The 23,444-nt window shown below is 38.0% G+C and overlaps 1 protein-coding gene across 4 annotated transcripts in view; it reads left to right on the top strand.

Moving 5' to 3' along the window:
* Positions 1 to 23,444, top strand: part of POU6F2 (POU class 6 homeobox 2) — a 379,459-nt gene that overhangs the window by 248,890 nt on the left and 107,125 nt on the right. For all 4 annotated transcript variants that reach the window (XR_005555980.1, XM_039336735.1, XM_039336734.1 and 1 more), the window contains exon 4: positions 10,629 to 10,951. Coding sequence is in view for 3 of the 4 variants with exons in the window: in XM_039336735.1 (XP_039192669.1) it covers positions 10,629 to 10,951 (323 nt within the window). In the remaining variant the exon portion in view is untranslated. The remainder of the gene's footprint in view (positions 1 to 10,628; positions 10,952 to 23,444) is intronic.

Genomic DNA, 23,444 nt, shown 5'->3' with positions numbered 1-23,444 from the left:
CATCATTCCAGCTGCCCAGCTAAAGGAAGAAGGTATCAGATCTTGAGCATCAGTGATATGGGAAGATGCTAGAAGTGGATGATTACTTTGATGATAATGCCAAAGGCATTATTACATAACAGCAAAGGAGAAAGCAAAAATGTTTTACCAAAAAACAATATGGATTGACAATATAAAATAATTCACATTAGAATGCTGGAAAAGAGGCTCCCAATGTCAGATGGCACTCAACATGCTACTCAGGGAGTGCTGAGGATCTTTCTGGGTACTAACGGTATTTATAACATTGTTAGATTAAAGCCTTTGGAATAACAAGTTGATGATGTGCCATCTAGGAAAAGAAAACCCAAAGCTGCCAAAATAAAATTACAATGGGGACATGAATTATAAGAAAGCAGGAATCCTAGGAAAGCTGAGCACAATGGAAGATGAAATGAAATGACTAAAAAGTATCATCAAATTGAGATGGATTGAGATTGGACACTCAGTCAGAAGATTACACTATTTATTATTCAGGACAAGGAACAGTGTTGCTTTTATAATTAGAAAGGGTATAGCAAGAACAATACAATCAATGGCCAAATAATATTTATTAGACTTCATGGACAACTTTTTATAATGATGATGATGATGAGGAAGAGGAGGAGGAGGAGGAGGAAGAACTGGAGAAGATAACAAAATACAAAGACCTACAAATAGAAATAAAAAGACTGTAGCAAAAGCAAGCAAGGGTAGTACCAATAGTAATACGCATCTTGGGTGTAATCCCAAAAAACTGGAGCACCACTTGAACACCATTGGCATTGACAAATTCGCCATTAGTCAATTGCAAAAGGCGTTCTTACTAGGAACTGCTTCCATCCTGCGATGATATCTGCAATACCATCAAACATCCACATCTGCCTATCCCAGGTACTTGGTAAGGACTCGATAGGTAGACAAAAATGCCAAATCCAGTCTGAACATCTGGCTGACTGTGCGATTAATAATAATAATAATAATAATAATAATAATAATAATAATAATAATAATGAGTGAGGCACTACCTTGACGTGGTTGTGGGGCTTGTGTACTCTGAGGAAGATGAGAGCTATGCCAGAGGTTCAACCATACTGGACAGGTCTCATCAGAGGAGTCAGACAAAGAGTGTCTCTCCCATAAAAAATATGGTGAGACGTAAATTTCAGAATGCCATACCGGCTCGGACGTCGCCCGGGTTAACAAGGTCCGCACTAGATATTGGAGTTCCTGGATATCTGGTGAAAAATGGGTTACAGGACTCAGGACTGTTGGCTGAGCAACCAGGGCCAGCAGCTGCAGAACTACTGGAAGAAAAGGTGTTTACCCGTCGCAGATACACAGTAATGGAAAACAAAGAAATAATGATCTGTTACTACAGATCAAGTCCAACAAGACGAGGATATCTAAAACGAATGCACCAATTCTGGAAAGAACAACATCCAGAATCAGAAATAACAGAACAGAGACTAGCAGATCAACGCCGATTTATAACACGAAATAAAGTATTCACAGAAACAGAATTGGACGAACTGCAAAGGTTTACCCAGGGCAAAGAAATCAAAGCCTTACAAGAAGTAATTCAGAATGTAGAGGCAAACCAGGGGGAGTTGGCAGTGAAAGAATCCAGCAGAGATATACAACTGTTCTCATTTGGAAACCAGGCACCTCTTCCTCAGGAAGAACAAAACCCTCTAACTAAAGAAATAAAAGAATTGAAACAAAGAATAACTGAGCATCTAGAACAGCACAAAAACAACAGAATAAGGCTGCCTGCATTGAAGCTTGTTCCAAAGAAACAGCTAGCACAAGCATTAAAAGATGCAAATACTGCAATATCAAGTATAAGCACCAATTCACTGCAAGAAACAAACCAACTAATGTACAGCACAGCTGCAGTTATAACAGAATACCTGGGATGTAAAATCAACAAAAAGAAAAAAAACAAACAGTGCACCACAAAAATGGAAGGTTAGACTAGAAAATAAGATCAGCAAGTTAAGATCACATGCAAGCAAGCTAGAACAGATGAAAGAAAAGAAGCTGAAGAACAAGAAGACCAAAGAATACCTAATCAAGAAATACCACTTAGAAACAAGGAAGATCAAGGAAGCACTGGAAATAATAAAGCAACAAATAACAGCTATAGCCAGGAAAATCAGTAGATATGAAGCTCGAATTGCAAACTATAGGCAGAACCTCCAATTTCAATCCAATCAGAAACGTTTCTACCAATCCATCAATGGAGAAACTGCAAGGAATCAGTCAGTACCTGACAAGGAAGAAACAGTGCAATTCTGGAAGCAGATATGGGATAACCCAAAGAAATACAACAAGGATGCAGCTTGGTTAAAAGAGGTGGATGCAAATAAAACAGAAGTTGAAATGAAAGAACTAGTAATAACAACAAAAATGGTAGAAAAAAGAGCAAAGAAAATCAAAAATTGGTCAGCACCAGGTGAAGATGAACTGCATGGGTTTTGGTTGAAACATCTAACTGTTATACACCCACTCATTGCCAAGCAGTTCAACAATATACTACAAGGAGGAGAAATTGAAAAGTGGCTAACAACTGGGAAAACCTACCTAATAATGAAAAATCCAGCAAAAGGGGCAACACCAGGTAACTACAGGCCAATTACCTGCTTACCAACAACTTTCAAATTACTAACTGGTGTGGTAGCTGATGCAGTACAACAGCATCTAGTTGAAAACAATCTCTTTCCACCTGAGCAGAAAGGAAACCGCCCCAATAGCAGAGGAACAAAAGATCAACTCCTAATAGACAAAATGATCTTGGAAAACTGCAAGAGAAGGAAGACCAACCTGAATGTGGCATGGATTGACTACAAAAAGGCATTTGACTCTCTGCCACATGATTGGATAATCAAGTGCCTAGAAATAACAGGAGTCAGTAGAAACATCAGAAAATTTGTGCAAAAATCGATGGCACAATGGAAGACACAGTTGCAGATCAATGGTGAAAAGCTGGGAGAGGTTAATATCAAGAGAGGAATATTTCAAGGAGATTCATTATCACCATTACTATTTGTTATTGCACTGTTTCCTCTGTCAACAATACTGAATAACTCAGGACATGGTTATCAAACATCAAAAACATCTGCTAGACTATCCCACCTCCTTTACATGGATGATCTGAAGCTGTATGGAAAAACATCATCTGAAATAGAATCGCTGCTCAACACTGTCCGTATATATAGCCAAGATATTGTAATGGAGTTTGGCTTGGACAAATGTGCCACACTTACTATCAAACAAGGAAAAATAGTGAAAACTGAAGGAATCAAGATGCCCCACGAAAATAACATTAAGAGTCTGGATGAGGAAGAGTACTACAAATACTTGGGTATCCTTCAAGCTGACAACATCAAGCACACTGAAGTCAAGAAAAAGATTAGAGGTGAATACATCAAGAGAGTGAAGAAGATCTTAAAGTCCAAACTCAATGGAGGAAATACCATAAAGGCAATCAACACCTGGGCAATCCCAGTCATTAGGTACACAGCTGGAATAGTGGACTGGACTCAAGCAGAACTAAAAGCAATGGATAGGCAGACCAGAAAAATAATGACAATGAATCATGCCCTTCATCCACGCAGTGACATTGATAGACTTTATCTACCAAGGCAAATAGGTGGGCGTGGAATGCTACAAGTACATCAGATGGTTGAAGAAGAAAAAATGGCTTTGGAAGAATATCTGAAGAACAATGATGAAGATGCACTGAAATTAGTATATCAGGAAGGCTTACTAACTACTGGAGAGACCAAACTGGCCTACAAGAAAGACCAAATGAAGAACAGAATAGAGGCATGGGAAGACAAAGCACTACATGGCCAATACATTAAAAAAATAGCTGGGAAAGCAGATAATAATAAAACCTGGCAATGGCTAAGAGCAGGAAAATTGAAGAAAGAGACCGAGGGATTAATTCTGGCTGCACAAGACCAAGCCTTAAGGACAAATGCATACAAAGTCAAAATTGAGAAGACAGCAACAGACAGTAAGTGCCGCCTATGCAAAGAAGCTGAAGAAACAGTGGACCACTTGGTAAGCTGTTGCAAGAAGATTGCACAGACTGATTACAAGCAGCGGCATGACAAAGTAGCAACAATGGTGCATTGGAAGATCTGCAAAAAATATCATTTGCCTGTAAGCAAAAACTGGTGGGATCATAAAATAGAGAAAGTCATAGAAAATGATAAAATTAAACTGCTCTGGGACTTCAGAATTCAAACAGACAAGCACCTGCAACATAACACCCCAGACTTAACAATTGTCGATAAGAAAGACAAAAAAGTCTGGATAGTGGACGTGGCAGTGCCTGGAGACAGCAGAATAGAAGAGAAAGAACTGGAGAAGATAACAAAATACAAAGACCTACAAATAGAAATAGAAAGACTGTGGCAAAAGCAAGCAAGGGTAGTACCAATAGTCATAGGCTCCTTAGGCGCAATCCCAAAACAACTGGAGCACCACTTGAACACCATTGGCATTGACAAATTTGCTATTAGTCAATTGCAAAAGGCGGCCTTATTAGGAACTGCTTCCATCCTGCGACGATACCTGTAATACCATCAAACATCTACTTCTGCCTATCCCAGGTCCTGGGTAAGGACTCGATAGGTAGACAAAATGCCAAATCCAGTCTGAACATCTGGCTGACTGTGCGATGATTGACAATAATAATAATAATAATAATGTTGGAAGGGATCTTGGAGGTCATCGAGTTCAACCCCCTGCTCAGGCAGGAATCCCTATACCATTTCAGACAAATGACTATCCAGTCTCTTCTTAAAAACTTCCATTGTTGGAGCATTCACACCATCTGGAGGCAGGTTGTTCTAACTGTCAAGAAGTTTCTCCTTAGTTCTAGGTTGCTTCTCTCTTTGATTCGTTTCCATCCATTGCTTCTTGTCCTGCCTTCAGGGGCTTTGGAGAATAGCTTGACTCCCTCTTTTTTGTGGCAGCCCCTGAAATATTGGAATGCTACTATCATGTCCTCCCTCATCCTTCTCTTCATTAAACTAGACATACCCAATTCCAGCAACCGTTCCTTATATGTTTTAGCCTCAAGTCCCCTAATCATCTTTGTTGCTCTTCTCTGTACTCTTTCTAGAGTCTAACATCTTTTTTACATCATGGTGACCAAAACTGGATGCAGTGTGGCCTTACCAAGGTATTGTAATGTGGTATTAACACTTCACGTGATCTTGATTCTATCTGTCATAGCCTAGCACTATGTTGGCTTTTTTGGCAGCTGCAGCACACTGCTGGCTCATATTTAAGTGATTGTCCACTAGTACTCCAAGATCCTTCTCATAGTTACTACTATTGAGGAAGGTACCACCTATACTATACCTGCACATTTGGTTTTTCTTGCCTAAATGTAGAACCTTACTTTTTTCACCATAAAATTTCATTTTATTAGATAGTGCCCAGTGTTCAAATCTGTCCAGATTCTCCTGTATCTTAAGCCTATCTTCTGGAGTATTGGCTATGATGATCATTTAAATTTATTCTATAACAAGTGAAGAAGAGACAAGACTGATAAATTGAATTTGAAGTTGACAGAACATTCAAGCAACATGCATTATTGGAGAGTAGAATGCCAATGTTGGATATATTAAGGAAAACACAGTCATACTATATAGTCTAGGAAACAGCATGCAGCAGAATAATATATTAATTCTGATATTTAATTTGATAACTTCATTGTAACCCAATCTTCCAACAACTGATGCCTATATACTTAGATATTCCACTTAGAATACACAGAAATAAAATTGACTTTATTATTAGTACAAGGAAGCTGAGCTATAAGTGCAAAGATATGACCAGGGATCTACTGCAGAACAGATCATAAATTGCTCAGTTGCAAGTTAAAAGTTAACGCAGAAGAAAAAAGCCAATCAATTTCCATCATGTGATCTTGTGTATATAACCACAATTTTCAGTAAGAACTTTGGAATTTATTTGAAGATGTTAAGAATGGATGTGAAAAGAGATTGCTGAAGACCAAGAAATAGAAGAAATTATGTCAAAACAAATGGTGGAAAGTGTTGAGAAGAAAAGCCAAGAAAGATGAAGACCTCAGACAGCAATTCAACAGAGGACTCCTGCCTTGACAGGGGAATGCACTAGAAGACCTCCAAGGTCCCATCAGCCCTATGATTCTGTGACAACCTAGAATGAAACAACCCATAATTTTCACTAAATGTACAAGTCACCAAGGTCAAATTGTTATATTGTGGACATTATGCAACTTTCTATCTAGATAAATTATAACGGTAGATGGAAGAAAGGAAAACAAGAGGATGACCAGCAGGAAGATGGCTGTATATAATTGTAGGAATCATAAACACACTACTGGAAAATCTGAAGGGTTAGATTGTGAATATATAGTCCTGGAGAAAATATGTCAATCACAATTTTGTGGCACGATCACAATTTTGGCACCTAATCAACCAATCAATAACTGTGGATGGATAAAATTTCAAGTTAAAATTGTGCTTATCACACTTTTGGAGGAATAGGAAGCAATGGCTTCCTTAAATAATAAGATATGAAGTTACAGTTCTCAGAGCAATTTTAACTCTGGCATTTATCAGCCATTAATTTCAGCATCCTGATATTTAGAAAAAGTTAAAGACACAAAATCAGATAAAAATTTCAACATTACGAATGAAATTATCTTCATATTCACTTGGAGATTATTGCCTTTTTTGAAATTTTCAAATATAAATATGCATTTGTTCATTTGTTTAAATTTAATTCATTGTGTTTCTTTCAAAATATTTAATTATGATTCTAAGCTAAAATTAGTACAACAATTGGGTTTCTCATTGTTAGTTGTACTATGATACCTCCTCAAGTTGGAATCTCATATTTTTAATATTGCTTTTGTGATCATCACTTTGTTCAGTACTTATCAGATTACAATCACTTTTCAGCACAACTTGACTGTCCAAGTACCGGTATTCTTCTTGAAAGAAGTTTTATTGGTTTTTTTAGTTTTCAAAACAAGACACACCATGGTGTTAGGGTAGACAAACATCCAAAGACAAAACATATATACATAATTCAATCTAATATTCCCTCTCTTTTCCCCTTAAGTAACATAATTTATTTAAAATAGTCCAATTCTAGCTTAAATTTATTCAGCCTATACCTGTTTTTAAAGCTTTAGAAATTTACACTACCATAATCAAATTAACTTTAACTTTATCAATTTGAGTATCCCTTCCAAATATATTCTAGTTCCTTGATTTTATCATTAATCCTATTTAATTCTTCTTCCACTAATATCCCTTATTTAAAATAAAATATTAATCTATTCTATACGTACCTAGTCCATCAATTAATCAATCTCTTTAAGCTAACAGAAGAAAATCAGACCTTAAGTCATTTTGATCCATTAAACAGAATTCAAATTACATCCAATTAATTGTCATAACTAATAACATCCGTGTTATTAAACAAACAAATCATTTTATTAAATTAATTTAACATTACATAATAATTTTCTTACAAGTACTCCTATTGTCCTAAAAAAGAAAAATGAACACACTCTTAATCAATTTAATATATATTCCATTAATCACCCTTTTTCTCTTTCTTCTAACTCATAGTCTTAATCCTAAAGTCAACCCATAATTCTAGATTACTTAATCCATTACCTAAAAACATCTCCTTTTTAAGCTAAAATATTGATTTATCCTAGACCTATCTAATCCATCAATCAATCTCTTTAAGCTGACAAGAGAGCATCAAACCTTAAAATATTTCAATTCATTAAACATCAAACAAATAAATCATCTTGTTAAAAATAGTAATTTTCATATAGATAAACTTTATATGTCTGCCATTAGTCGCCCATTTCTCTTACATCTAACTCATAATCTTAGTCCTTAAATCAGTCCATAGTTCTAGGTTGCCTTTAGTCCATTACATAAAATTTTAAGTTTCACTTTTTTCAGTCTTATTCTGGATTTCCTCTTATGCCAAGTAGATTTCCATAACAAAGCTTCCCTTCCAGCTGATAAGTCTCTCTTTATTGCTTGTAGTATCATTTGGATCAGTGAGAACCATCTTGGCCTCTCCATTGGCCCTCTGATTCTCTTAACCATAAAGTCTCATTGCTTTAACATTTCAAGTCTCAGACTTTGTTTCTTCTGATCCTCACCACCATAAGTGAATTGCTTATAAGGCAAAATCAATTTCTCTTTATTCTCACTTAAGTCCTCTTCTTGTGTAATCTGTTTTATAGAAGAATCAGGTGTAGTCTGAAAATCAATTGTGAAGTTTGAAGGAGAGATTCTGGCTCTTAATTCTGTAGTAAGCTCTTTCATTGTAGCACATATTTCTTCTTTAGCCTCGTAGATCTTTTCCAGAATAAGTTTACAATTTAAATGTGAGTACAACTCCATTTTAAAAGTTGTTCAGCTGCATCAAATTATCTTTCTCTTGAAGAACAGTTTAAAGGCCAAAACCATCTCCTCTCCAACTAGACAACAATTACAATATTAGCTTTTAACCAGTAGATGTCCTCAGTGAGCTAAAAAAATCTTTTTCAAAAGTCATTTTTTTTCTTTTCCCTTTTTTTCTATTTTTTCAGGAAAAGGTGGAGGAAGAAATACTCCAAAAAAGACACAACAGCATAGACTGATTGTAGAATTCTTAGGAAAAAACTTTTTCCAGTACCCCAAAACATGTTTTAAAAATGTAATCTTTAAAGCTTTGTTCTATCCTTTTGTTCGCCTTTCTTCCCAAACATGTAAAAGCTGCCTTTCCAAGCCAGGGAAATAATTCCAACAGGGCTCTTACAGGCAAAAAAAAAAAAAAAAAAAAAAATGCAAAAAATGCAAAAAGGTATAAAGGTATACCAAAAAGGTATAAAGAGAGGAACAAAAAGATTCACTATGGTGGGTTTTCAAGCTTAGCTGTTCTTTGACTTGCGGTTTCTAGCGGCTAGGTTATCGGCCATTTTACTGGCCGATCTTCTTCTCTGTTGGCCCTCAGAGTTGGCCTGGACAGCTGGAGGAGGCACCGCTCCTCCTTTGCCAAGCAAAGCCTCTTCGACAGAAGTCGCACCCTCCAGGGCGACTTTAGACCCGCATAAGGGTCTACCGGCAGAGGGAGGCTAGCCGATGAGGAGACGAGTCTCTTCGTACGACTAGAAGCGCTGCAACCCCAACTGTCTAAGCATTCTAATGGCAGGTTTTTTCCCACTACATTTTTCTTAAGAATGAATAACAGATGTGACTAGTGAATCTCTATATGCAAATTAACAACTTTCCTGCTTGAATATGAACACTGCTGAATAAATTAACGCATATTTACATGACATACAGTACTTCAATACCTGGCATCTGTAAAATGTACTAGAGAACGAGAAAAAAATCTCTGTAGAACTTTGGCAGTTAGTGTCTTTCAGAAATGATGGAATTTTAAAATCATAATCCAAATATAATTCTTGTCCATGTGCTTCAAAATCTAAAAAATATTGTAAAAATTCTCAATCCCCCTTCAATTATAGTGAAAAATTACTCAAAGTTTGTTTAAAATGAAATACTTTCATCTACTGAAATCAGTTGGATTGGGCTCCAAATTAATGTAAAACTTTCTGTCACTTCTGAATTCTAATTCTTGTTAAAATCTTTATCTTAATCTATTTTATTCTGAGATACAGCCTAATTCCTTTGGTAGTATGCATATGATACCATGTACATCTAGAACCTTCAGGCAGTGCCTAGATTAGCTATTAATCTTACTTTATTTTATATCTTTTAATATTGTGTACCACTACACAGAACATGGCAGCTGTAAAACATCTGTAGCAAATATAAACTATTTCTTCATATCCATTTGTGCCATGAGACTCACAGGAATTATTTTCTTATTTGTGATTGTCACTTAAATATTTATTTGAAAATATTTAAAGATCCATAATGCTTACAGATGAACATTGGGGTGAAATGCTGGTATTTCCATTTTACTAATAACAAACTGGAGTCAAGTGATAGTGATTTTTAGCTGTGTGAATTTAAAAGGAGCTAGAATTAACTTCAAATTTTAAGTTGCTATTTCGCAATTGTAGATGAGCACATAGTCTTGGTTATCTTGAAAGATCAACTAAAAATATAACAGTGGATGAATTTATATGCTAAACAGTAGTTATTTAGCTTTTGTTTAGTATGTGTGAGCCTTTATAATTGATTTATTCATGAGTGCAGGTTTATGAATTGACATGAAGTGTGATCATCTCTTTGTGATTTGTTCATGATTAAACAAAGTATATTTATTTGACATATGAACTTAGTTACAGATCCCTTTCAAAAAGGTTTCAGGCTTTATATCAAACTAAACATATCCCATCAACTGTGAATTTTTGTTTTTCAAAAGCTTTATTTCCTCTGTTTTGTTTTGGTGTTTTGTTTTATTTTGAATTCCATCTGAGTGATAAAAGTTTGGATGACCTCCAAGTATGAATGTAAGGTAACATTTAGAATTTAGAAATGACTATTGTTGTTTATAACTTTGTGAGGAATCCTTTGTAACTCCAGCTTGATTTTTTAAATCCTTTATAGCTACCTCATCCCTGAATTCCCAACTCCAGCAGCTCCAGCAGCTCCAACAATTCCAGCAGCAGCAACAGCAGCAGCAGCAGAGCCAAATTAGCCAGCAAGGACAGGGACAAGCTAGTCAATCCCAGCAGCAACCAACACAGCCACAACTGCCTCAACAGCAACAACACCCTCCACCACCACCACCACCACCACCACCACAGCAACAGTCTCAGAATCAAAATCCACCAGTTCCAGCCCATCAAACTTCAAGCTCCCCCACAAAGACCAACCTACCTCCAGTTCATGCTCTTCCATCTTCTCTCACATCCTCAAACCCCCGTCAGGTAAGTGCTAGATGATCTGCTTGTTGTCTATTACCTTATCCAGCTTTGTCTTTTATTTGAATAGTTTCTACCATTTTTCAGTGGTGAATAGTTTCTACCACTTTTTAGTGTGGCCTGATTTTGTTTTACATAATGTAAGCATTATGGTCAGCATATTATGGCCAAAGCTCTGGATTATTCATTTTTTTCTTAAATGAGTGACTGACATGACAACTCTTATTTTATCATCTTTAGCATTTCCAAAGTTTTAAGATGTTTATATGCTTTCTATGCACATATACATACATTCATATTTTGACTTCACAATAACCTTTGGATTCAAATGTTTCATGCCAGCATATTCCACATTTGAAGTAGGGATGGTGCTAGTGTTTCTCTACTACAGATGGAATGTGGAACTGGAGAAAGAAAAGGAGAGCTATTTTCAGTACAGGAACTACTGGTTTTTATTCATCTGTCTCATGTTAAACTGTCCTTCCTTCAGAGAGCCAAGAGTAGAAATTATGATTTCCTTCCCCCCTCATTCCAATTATATCTTCACAATGGACTTAATGTGGACTGTTGTAATTATATATTCACAATGGACTTAATGTGAATTGTTGTAATGAATAAATAGGTTAAAAAGTATACAGTAGCAATGGATTGGATAAAAACTTAAGGAATGAAATAACATATTAAAGGGGGGGGGGAATTGCATCAGCATTCAGAACTACAGAAGTATTCCTGATTAAACATAGACAACAGTAACAATTAGAATAGAATAGAGCTGGGTGGGACCTTGAAGGCCTTCTAGTTCAGCCCCCTTCTCAAGCAGAAGAATCTATACCATCTCAGACAAGTGACTGTCTAGCCTCTTTTTAAAAATCTCCAGTGATGGAGTGCCCACGATTTCTGGGGGCAAGCTATTCCACTGGTTAATTGTCCTCACTATCAGGAAGTTTCTCCTTAATTCCAGATTGCTTCTCTCTTTGATCAGTTTCCAATCATTGTTTCTTGTCTGCCCTCTGGTGCTTTGGTGAATAACGTGATCCCCCCTCTTCTTTGTGGCAATCCCTCAAACTGCTATCATGTCTCCCCTCTTTCTTCTTTTCTTTAAACTAGCCAAAGCCAAGTCCCACAGCCTTTCTTATAAAATCTTTTAGTCTCCAGGCCTTTGATTATCTTAGTTGCTCTTCTCTGAATTTTTTTGAAACTCTCAACATCATTTTTGTGATATGGTGACCAAAACTGATCTTACTAGGGTTTTATAAAGTGGTACTAATACCTCGTGTGATCTTGATTCTATATCTCTATTTATACAACCCAGGATTGTATTAGCTTTTTTGGCTGCTTCTGCACACTGCTGGCTCATGATTAAGTAATTGTCCACTAGTACTCCAAGGTCCTTCTCACAGTTACTTTTTTTAAGCCAGGTTTTGCCCAATCTGTACTTCTACCTTTGATTTTTCCTACCTAAATGAAAAACTTTGCTTTTCTCCACATTGAAACTCATTTTGTTGGCCAGGGCCCATTGTTCAGGTTTGTCAAGATCTTTTTGGATCCTGAGTTTGTCTTCTGGGGTGTTGGCTACTCCTGTCAGTTTGGTGTCATCTGCAAAGTTGATGAATTCCCCTTCAATTCCCTCATCTAAGTCATTGATGAAGACAATTAGCAGTTTCAATATTTTTAAAACAGATACATTGCCTGGAGAAGAGGAGAGTAACGACTGAAAAAATCCTACCCCATATTTTACCAAATGTTTCCTTTATGTTCTCAATAAATAAATCCAATATAATGTATGATGGTCAAAAAGCCAAACAAACTGGAAAAATATATTCCCTAAACAGGGATACCTAAAAGGAAAGTTGTGACTGGATTATTTTTATCTTCCAAAAAATATTTGACTACAATTTCCTGAATTCCTGACTATTGTATTGGAGGGCATTAAATACTCACAGATGCCTCTAATTTATTAAATATATAATTTAAACTGTCTATAAAGTATGTTTAGTAGTAAGTATTGTGGATCAAGTGTACTTGTTAATAATTTGACTGATTATTCTTTGTTTCCAGGTAAACACTTTGATTAATCTATAGTTTCCAGATGTTTTTGATGATACAGTGTTGACACACATTTTTAGCAGAATTAAACTCCTATTATGCTTGAAAAGAAAATTGTTTCCAAAGAAAGCAATAATTTTTGCATTACATGTGGAAAGAAAGAAAGTACAAATTCAAGTAAATGTTAGCTAGGTAGAAATGGGCATTCTGGTTATTCAGAATGTCAGCTTTTTCACTTCCTTTCATTGTTTCTTTGATAATAAATTATCCCTTGGTGATGATCATGTCAATGCCCATGATGTCAGTTTTACTAGTTGATTTCTACATGTCACATAGCACAAGAACAAGCAAAATTGTTTTCCTCCTGACCAGTGAATAAGTCTAGATGTATTCTTTTGATAGAAGAGGCCCAGAATGGGCTTCTGGAAGTGGCATCCACACAGAGAACCGGTTGTTCACATATTTGAATCCCACCACTGGGTTGGACTAGATGACCTCCAAGGTCCCTTCTAACTTTATTATTATTATTATGGATCATCGCACAGTTAGCCAGATGTTCAGACTGGATTTGGCATTTTGTCTATCTATCGAGTCCTTACCCAGGACCTGGGATAGGCAAATGTGGATGTTTGATGGTATTACAGATATCGTTGCAGGATAGAAGCAGTTCCTAGTAAGGCAATTGACTAACAGCAAATTTGTCAGTGCTAATGGTGTTCAAGTGATGCTCCAGTTGTTTTGGGATTGCACCCAAGGCGCCTATTACTATTGGTACTACCCTTGCTTGCTTTTGCCACAGTCTTTCTATTTCTATTTGTAGGTCTTTGTATTTTGTTATCTTCTCCAGTTCTTTCTCGTCTATTCTGCTGTCTCCAGGCACTGCCACATCCAGTATCTAGACTTTTTTGTCTTTCTTATCGACAATTGTTAAGTCTGGGGTGTTGTTGTTCTTGTTGTTATTATTATTATTATTGATCTTCTTGACACTGCCTCCAAGAATCAGATAACATTACTGCAAACTATTTTTAATTGCTTATAAAAATACATTAAAATTATTCTTGCAGGACATCAGTAGTTGGGGTTCACCTAGTTGTAATATATGCATGTAAGCATGTGTGTTTGTGTGTAATGACAGCCAGTTTGGTGTAGTAATTAAGGTACCAGGATGTAACTTGGAGACTAGTGACTGATGTTGCAGAACAACACCCACAGTTACTACAGTATCCTCATTGTGCCAGACTCTGCATCTCTTGACTGAAGCTGCAAAGATATTTCCATGATGAACTGCACACAAAAGTATGTCTTATTCAAACTCGAAGGACTAGCATATATATCACAAGTGTGTTTGTGTGTAATGTGTAATGTATGCTTAAGGTACCAGAATGTAGTCTGGATACTGTGAGTTTTAGTCCTGACTTAGGCACAAAGCCAACTGGGTAATCATGGCCCAGTCTTAGTAAGAAGCCAGTAACAAATCACTTCCAAAATGTTGCCAAGAAAACAGAGGCAAGTCTTAGCAATCACCAGGTCTCAACATTGTCTTGAAAGCATAACAATAACAACAACAATATTAACTCTGGAAATATTAAATTCATTGGACTGGAACACCGTAATTTTTTAAAAAAACCTTACTCTACATAGAATTCCTATATTCTTAGATGCTTCCTTGATTAGGACTTGGGTTTTAGGTTTCCACCTGTCTTACTTTAACCTAATTGCAGATTATCCACAGATAATAAAGCCCTGCAAATAGAAATAGAAAGATTGGGGCAAAAGAAAACAAAGTTACTACTAATACTAATAGACCTCTTGGGTGTAATCCCAAAACAACTGGAGCACTACTTGAAACCAACAGCATTAACAAAATTACTGTTAGTGAGTTGCAAAAGGTAGTTTTACTTGGAACAGATTACATCCTGTGATAATATTTTTATGATTCTCAAACAACATTTTCTGATGCCAGGCCCTTGGAAAGGACTTGATAGGTGGACAAAAATGCCAAATCAAGTCTAAACATTTGGCTGACCATGTGATGAACCATAATAATAAAAACTGAAGTCAAGAACAAGATTAGTAATTAATACATCATGAGACTAAAGAAGATCTTACAATCCAAACCCATTGTAAGAAATAACATTAAGGTAATTAACACTTGGACAGTTCCAATGATTAGATTTTTATTTATTTATTAAATTTTTATGCCAATTATTTCCCCTATGGTGGAATATTTCCCCTGAGTGACATAAAATTAGAATAATAATTAAAATAAAAGCAACATACAATTAGAATAATGGTTAAAATAAAATAATATAAAAGTAGCATAAAATGAGAATAAAAATTAAAATTAAATAAAAATTAAATAAAAAAATTAGATACACAGCTGAAGAATGGACTGTAATCAGGAAGAATTAAAGATATAAGACCACATTAGCTGCTGCAAGAAAATTGTACAGACTGACTACAAGCAGTGGCATGACAAAGTAGCAACAATGGCACATTGGAAGATCTGCAAGAAATTTGCCTGCAATCAAGAACTGGTGGACCATAAAATAGAAAAAGTAATGGAAAATGAAAAATCTAAAGTGCTCTGGATTTTTAGAATTCAAACAGATAGGCCCCTTGCCGCATAACATACCAAACTTAGCAATTGTCAATAAGCAAAAGAGTGTGGATAGTGTTCATGGCAGTACCTGATGACAGCAGAAGAGGAGAGAAGGAACTAGAGAAAGTAACAAAATACCAAGACCTGCAAATAGAAATAGAATGAGTGTGGCAAAAGAAAGCGAAAGTACTACCAGTAGTAATAGGCCCCTTAGATGCAATCATCAAAACAACAGGAATACCACTTGAACACCATCAACATTGACAAATTCAGCATCAGTTAGTTGCAAAAGGCAGCTTTATTTAAAACAACTTACAATACCTTTAACATCATAAAACATCATCTGTCTATCCCAGGTCCTTGGGAAGGAATCAATAGGTGGATAAAAGTGCCAAATCCAGTCTGAACATCTGCCTGACTACGACGAACCATTATAATTGCAAAAGGCCACATTGTTTGCATCTGCACTCATATTGTACTAGCCAAATACATTTTAACCTCTTACATTCTTTGGAAGAACTCAATGCATATAAAAGACAATATCAGCTAAAAAAAGTGGCAGCTGGGATGTCACATTTTTGTGTATATAATATAAATAAATATCCATAGTTTAAGACAAAAAGAAGTAGAACTAAAAATACAATTGTTTTAGTTAGATAAATCCAGTATTTAGTTAACAATGTTGGTTCATATCATACTTCAGGGTATTTTAATTTAATCTGGGATTAATTATAATATGTAGGCTAATTATAATTTCAATCTTGGATTACAATTTCTATAATCCCCAGGCAGAGTAAGCAACTCATCTCAAGGGTGCCAAATTGAAGAAAATTGTCTAGGAATTTCACAAACAATACTGGAACCTTGATCATTTCCTCCTTTTCCACAAAAAAATTATATTTTATTAATTTATTTTCAGACAATACGCAGGGCTTTAATTGCAATCCTTTTTATCTCAATAGCATAATGTTGTTTAGAAGTAATAATACAGTATGTAATATTAAGATGTGATTTATCCATTGCATGAGAGCAGCGGTTCTCCTTTTGGGGTCGAACGACCGTTTCACTAGAGTCGCCTAAGACCATCGGAAAACACATATTTCCTATAGTCTTAGGAACCAAGACACCACTCCGCATCTGTCTCCGCACGGCCTCCTCCGCCATTTGCAGAGAGAGAGTGAGAGTGAGAGTGAGAGAGAGAGAGAGAGAGAGAGAGAGAGAGGCACTTTTGCTTCCCTTCTCTCTCTCTCTCTCTCTCTCAGGTGGACTTACCTTCTGCAGGGCTCCTGATTGGTCCTGCGCCCGGGTGCCCCACCCCCTGGGAGAAGCACGGCCAGGGCCTCGTGGCTTGGAGCCACCCAGGGAAACCCTAGGATCCTTGCTGGGAGCGGCCTGCTGGAGGCTCTGCTGAACAGGGCAGCCCTCCCACAAACCACAGCCCAAGGGAGACCAGCCCCTGCAATCCCCAGCCAGCCCAACCATTGGACCTGCTGGCCAGGAAGGTGTGCTGAAATCCAGGCTGCTGGGAAGGAAGAAAGAAATGCAGCAAAGGTAGGAGAGGAGAGCTGCCTCCTGGGGCCTAGCGCTGGCGGCGGTTTCCTTGCCTTCCCCTTCCTCCTCCCCTTCCTCCTCCCCTTCTTCCTCTTGCTGCCCCCAAAGTGGCTCGGGCGGGCGCCAGGACAAGAAGGGTGCCTGGGGGGGGAGCAGCTGGGCTGGACAAGGGGTTGGCAGGGGCCATGCAGCACCAGCCCCCACCACGGCTCCATTGGATGGGCAGCGTGGAGTCCCGGCTAGCGTGATTGCTTCCTCGCCCTCCTCCTCTCCTTCCTCCTGCTGCCCCCCCCAGGCAGCTCAGGCAGACGCTGCCTCCACTGCGGCTCCATAGATGGGCAGAGGACAAGGCCAGGCAGTGCGGATTCCCAGCAGGAGTAGCAGCCGGGCCGGGGGCAGCAGGGATCCCAATGATGCTGCCCTGTCGCTGCAGGACGGGAGCTGCTGCCTCCCGTCCTGCTCCCCCTCCCTGCCCATTTGGGTGAGGACGTGCAGAGGCCAGGGGCAGGGGGGACCCCTGACGACACTGCCATAAGAGAGAGAGGAAAGAGAGAGAAACAGAGGAAAAGAAAGAGGAAAGAGAGAGAGAAAGATAAAGAGGGAGGAAACAGAGAAAGAGAAAGAGGAAAGAGAAAAAGAGAGAGGAAAGAGACTGTCTTCCCAGTTGCTGAGAAAAGGGAAAAAAAGAGCTGTGAGTGAGTTCCCCTTTCTGCCTCATTGCTGAAAGCTTTTTTTTTTTAAATGACCGCTAGTTCAGAACTCCTTGGGGCTTGTTTGCACGAGCTTGTGGCAGATCAGTAAATAAAGGGGTGGAGGAGCCAAATGGTCAAAGGCATTTGCACCTTGAATGTGTGGATGCTGCTTTCATGATTTGCCACCACCATTCCCTCTCTTCCTGCCCTGCTCGGGCAACGTGCTGCTGCTGCTGCTGCTGCTACTGCTGGCTGAACTGAGCTGAGCTGCAGCACTGAACCGATCCCCACACCTCCTGGTTTGCCTGGCCGTGCTCCGCCCCCAGCCGCCCTCCGTGCCATGCCGGAGCCTCCCCCGCGTCGTCCAGCCTGCCTCCCTGGCCATCAGAGGGCATCTGTGTGTGTCTCCAGACCTTACTGGACTACCATCCCCAGCAGCCCTAAAAAGCACTGTGGAAGAGTGGGAAATGCTGGGAGCTGCAGTTCATCACCATCTGGAAAAACTTGACTCTCCAAAGATCGATCAATCCTTCCTTCCATCCATCCATCCATCTCCTTCCCTTCCCCTTCAATCTCTCCTTGATTCCTTCCTTCCTTCCTTTCCCCCTCAATCTCCTTCCTTCTGCATCTCCTTCCTTTCCCCTTCCATCTCCCTTCCTTCCTTCCTTCCATCTCCATCCCTTCCCCTTCAATCTCTCTCTCTCCTTCCTTCCTTCCTTCCTTCCTTTCTTCCATCTCCTTCCCTTCCCCTTCAATCTCTCCTTTCTTCCTTCCTTCCTTTCCCCCTCAATCTCCTTCCTTCTGCATCTCCTTCCTTTCCCCTTCAATCTTCCTTCCTTCCTTCTTTCCTTCCTTCCTTCCATCTCCATCCCTTCCCCTTCAATCTATTTCTCCTTCCTTCTTTCCTTCTTTCATTCCTTCCTTCCTTCCTTCCTTCCTTTCCCCTTCAATCTTCCTTCCATCTCCATCCCTTTCCCTTCAATCTCTCTCTCCTTCCTTCCTTCCTTCCTTCCTTCCTTCCTTCCTCTTCAATCTTCTTCCTTCCATCCATCCATCTCCATCCCTTCCCCTTCAATCTCTCTCCTTCCTTCCCCTTCAATCTCCTTTCTTCTCCATCTCCTTCCTTTTCCCTTCAATCTTTCTTCCTTCCATCTCCATCCCTTCCCCTTCAATCTCTTTCTCCTTCCTTCCTTCCTTCCTTTCGCCTTCAATCTCTTTCCTTCTCCATCTCCTTCCTTTCCCCTTCAATCTTCCTTTCTTCCTTCCATCTTCATCTCCATCCCTTCCCCTTCAATCTTTCTCCTTCCTTCCTTTCCCCTTCAATCTCCTTCCTTCTCCATCTCCTTCCTTTCCCCTTCAATCTACTTCCTTTCCCCTCCAATCTTCCTTCCTTCTTTCCCCTTCAATCTCCTTCCTTCTCCATCTCCTTCCTTTCCCCTTCAATCTTCCTTCCTTCCTTTCCCCTTCCCTCCTTCCCAACATTTTTGAGCAAGGAAGAGTAAGCTTCTCCAGCAAGCATTGCTATATTGTTTTTGTGATTAATCACTATGCTTTAATTATTTTCACTTCGTAACAATGAAAATACACCCTGCATATCAGATATTTACATTAAGATTCACAACAGTAGCAAAATTACAGTTATGAAGTAGCAACGAAAATAATTTTATGGTTGGGGGTCACCACAACATGAGGATCTGTATTAAGGGGTCCTGGCATTAGAAAGGTTGAGAACCACTGCATTAGAGGTAGGTTAGAGACTCTAATATATAGATTATTAATGAAAAATATATCCAAAGAGGTTGCTGTCACATTTTATTTCCTTGGTGCCTTTGCACTAAGATCTTTGTTAATTGTCCATTTGGTGTCCATTTTTAAAAAATTAAACATATTATTGAAATATAGCATTATATAGAGTTATTCTTATATCAGGATTTCTTTTATAAAATCAGCATAAAATTTACCTTTTAAAAGGCAAAGTCTCTTCCAAGTCAGGCTTGACTCTGGTGATTTCACAGACACATTTAGATTTCCTGGCAGCAACACAGACATGCTTCTATGATGTTGTTTCAACTTCTCAGTCTACAGCTCTGGTAGTCAGAGAGCTCCTAATGAAGAAAATCTGAACTCAGCTCAAGTTAGCTTCTCAGGTTTGCCAGCTGCTAAGACTATTAACTCTAAGCCAATATGTTCAGATGTTGGACTAGAAATAAGGACACCTAGTGTGTCTCAACCCAACCAAATGAGTTATTATTGTCAGAAAAATGAAGGAAGTTCCCATGTTGCTTCCATGAGCTCTTGGGAGAAAAAGCAGAAGATAAACGTAATAGATAAATAAAATATGCCTAGGTAAATCAACACTTTTTGAAAAATAATATTTTGAAGGATTAAAGGATAGTTGACCAAACTACAGCCCAAAATTACTGGTATTGGATTGACAACTCAGAAGCCAGGGCAATATTCCTCACCTACCAAATGTTGCCTGAGATCTTTCAGTTGCCAAACAACACATTGTGTGGGTCTTAGAGTAGTATGTAGCAGATACCTGGCAACAATTTACATTCTATTATAAGACTTCTAAGAGATGTTACTTTTTGAATTGTTTTTGCCCATTGCTTTAACTTAAATATTGATTTGGTATTAAATTCATGATAATAATAGCATCCAAGGTGAATGATCTTTATGAACTGAAACAAAGCATGATTGTCTTGAAGAATATTAAGGGAATAAAAATAAACTAAGTTAAATTTCATTTCTGAATTCCTGATTTTTCATGTGGGTTTAACTTCTTACATTATTCAGGGACTGTCCAAGAGATATTGGTTTAGAACAATGCAACTGAGAAAGATAATTGTAAATGCCAGTATTGTGAAAGGATGATTATGTTTATTTCACAAGGGTCTGAATTATAATTAAAAATATACAGCTATCATATCTCCAGATAGAAAATTAAATGAAAATGAATTTGTTATATATAGACAAGGCATTTGACTTTTTTGGGTTATTAGCATGAATATCTGTATTGGACTAAAAGCTAAATCCTCAGAATGATTCTTGTCAGATTTCTCAATAATTAATTATACTGTGATTATATTAGGACTATGTATGCAGTATACAAGGGGCAGCTATTTTTCCAGATGGTTAGTTGTTATTGTAATTATTAATTTGCCAAATATGCACATCTCACAGAATAATTAGAGTATTATTCAGTGGTGGGATTCAATATGTGAACAACCGGTTCTCTGGGTGGATGCTGCTTCCGGATGTCCATGCTGGGCCTGGACAACAAAAAATTTGCTACCGGTTCTTCCAAAGTGGTTTGAACCGGCTGAATCCCACCACTGGTATTATTGATCTGGAGATTTTTCTGCTTTTCTGGGGGCCTAATTGATTGTGTTACTTTTCCCATTGATCATGAAAATAATTGATGATTATAGATTATTTCTGATATTTTCTCTTATCCCATGCTTTTTCATCTTCCTATTACTTATCCTGTTCCCTGACTGCCAAAACTGTAACATGCCAGTTCTGCTGATCAGGAAAAAGTGACTAGCATGATTAATGCAATCTGAAGAACGGACAGAGGTGACAGCAGCCTTTGCATTTAGGCGGTGTAATATCAGCATTAAGATTATTAGATAACTAGTCCAACCAGAATATAGGGGATAACATGTTATTATTATTTTAAAAGTTATTTTTTTTATCTTAATAATTTATTTTTATTTCTCGAAGATCTTGCTTACTTTATGTTTCCATCCTATATACTCTTATGAATGGACATATATTTTAAATTTTATTTTTTTAAAAATGGATGGATGATCTGATGGATTTTTCTTTTACTGGATTTTTCATGCAAGTAAAAGAGTTCAAAGATGGTTGAATTTATTTTTTTATTCCATCATCTTCCCCCAAGTTGTACTATAACCCCATAATTCTAGCTATCCTATTTAAAACACAGTCTTGAACAGAAATTTATTTATTATTCAAATTCTCAGTGTGGTTTTCAATACAAATGGTGACAGGCCTTGTTAAAAGGAAAAAATGTAATTCAATTTTGTGCATATCCTTAGAATATTATGTTAGTCAACGGATTTCTGTTTCAATGGATACAACATTTAACCGGCTAGTTTTCAAATAGTTTTGAAAGAATAGATTGTATCCGAATTGCTGAAAGGTAATAATAATAATAATAATAATAATAGTAGCAGTAGTAGTAGTAGGTGGGCAGGGAATGCTACAAGTACATCAGATGGTTGAATAAGAAAAAATGGCTTTGGAAGAATATCTGAAGAACAATGATGAAGATGCACTGAAATTAGTATATCAGGAAGGCTTACTAACTACTGGAGAGACCAAACTGGCCTACAAGAAAGACCAAATGAAGAACAGAATAGAGGCATGGGAAGACAAAGCACTACATGGCCAATACATGAAAAAAATAGCTGGGAAAGCAGATAATAATAAAACCTGGCAATGGCTAAGAGCAGGAAAATTGAAGAAAGAGACCGAGGGACTAATTCTGGCTGCACAAGACCAAGCCTTAAGGACAAATTCATACAAAGTCAAAATTGAGAAGACAGCAACAGACAGTAAGTGCCGCCTATGCAAAGAAGCTGAAGAAACAGTGGACCACTTGGTAAGCTGTTGCAAGAAGATTGCACAGACTGATTACAAGCAGCGGCATGACAAAGTAGCAACAATGGTGCATTGGAAGATCTGCAAAAAATATCATTTGCCTGTAAGCAAAAACTGGTGGGATCATAAAATAGAGAAAGTCATAGAAAATGATAAAATTAAACTGCTCTGGGACTTCAGAATTCAAACAGACAAGCACCTGCAACATAACACCCCAGACTTAACAATTGTCGATAAGAAAGACAAAAAAGTCTGGATAGTGGACGTGGCAGTGCCTGGAGATAGCAGAATAGAAGAGAAAGAACTGGAGAAGATAACAAAATACAAAGACCTACAAATAGAAATAGAAAGACTGTGGCAAAAACAAGCAAGGGTAGTACCAATAGTCATAGGCTCCTTGGGTGCAATCCCAAAACAACTGAAGCACCACTTGAACACAATTGGCATTGACAAATTCGCTATTAGTCAATTGTAAAAGGCGGCCTTATTAGGAACTGCTTCCATCCTGCGACGATATCTGTAATACCATCAAACATCCACATCTGCCTATCCCAGGTCCTGGGTAAGGACTCGATAGGTAGACAAAATGCCAAATCCAGTCTGAACATCTGGCTGACTGTGCGATGATTGATAATAATAATAATAATAGTTAGAAGGGACCTTGGAGGTCATCTAGTCCAACCCAGTGGTGGGATTCAAATATGTGAACAACCGGTTCTCTGTGGTGATGCCACTTCCGGAAGTCCATTCTGGGCCTGGGCAACACAAAATCAGCTAACGGTTCTGCTGAAGTGGTACGAACCAGCTGAATCCCACCACTGGTCTAACCCCCTGCTCAGGCAGGAAATGTTATACATTTCAGACAAATGGCTGTCCAGTCTCTTCTTAAAAACTTCCAGTATTGGAGCATTCACAGCTTATGGAAGCAGATTGTTCCACTGATTAATTGTTCTAACTGTCAGAAAATTTCTCCTTA

This window comes from Crotalus tigris, unplaced genomic scaffold (genome assembly GCF_016545835.1).
Source record: "Crotalus tigris isolate CLP2741 ecotype Arizona unplaced genomic scaffold, ASM1654583v1 scf7180000017666.379230911805:20528666, whole genome shotgun sequence".
Taxonomy (NCBI): Eukaryota; Metazoa; Chordata; class Lepidosauria; order Squamata; family Viperidae; genus Crotalus; species Crotalus tigris.
This window is presented reverse-complemented; position numbering and strand designations above follow the sequence as displayed.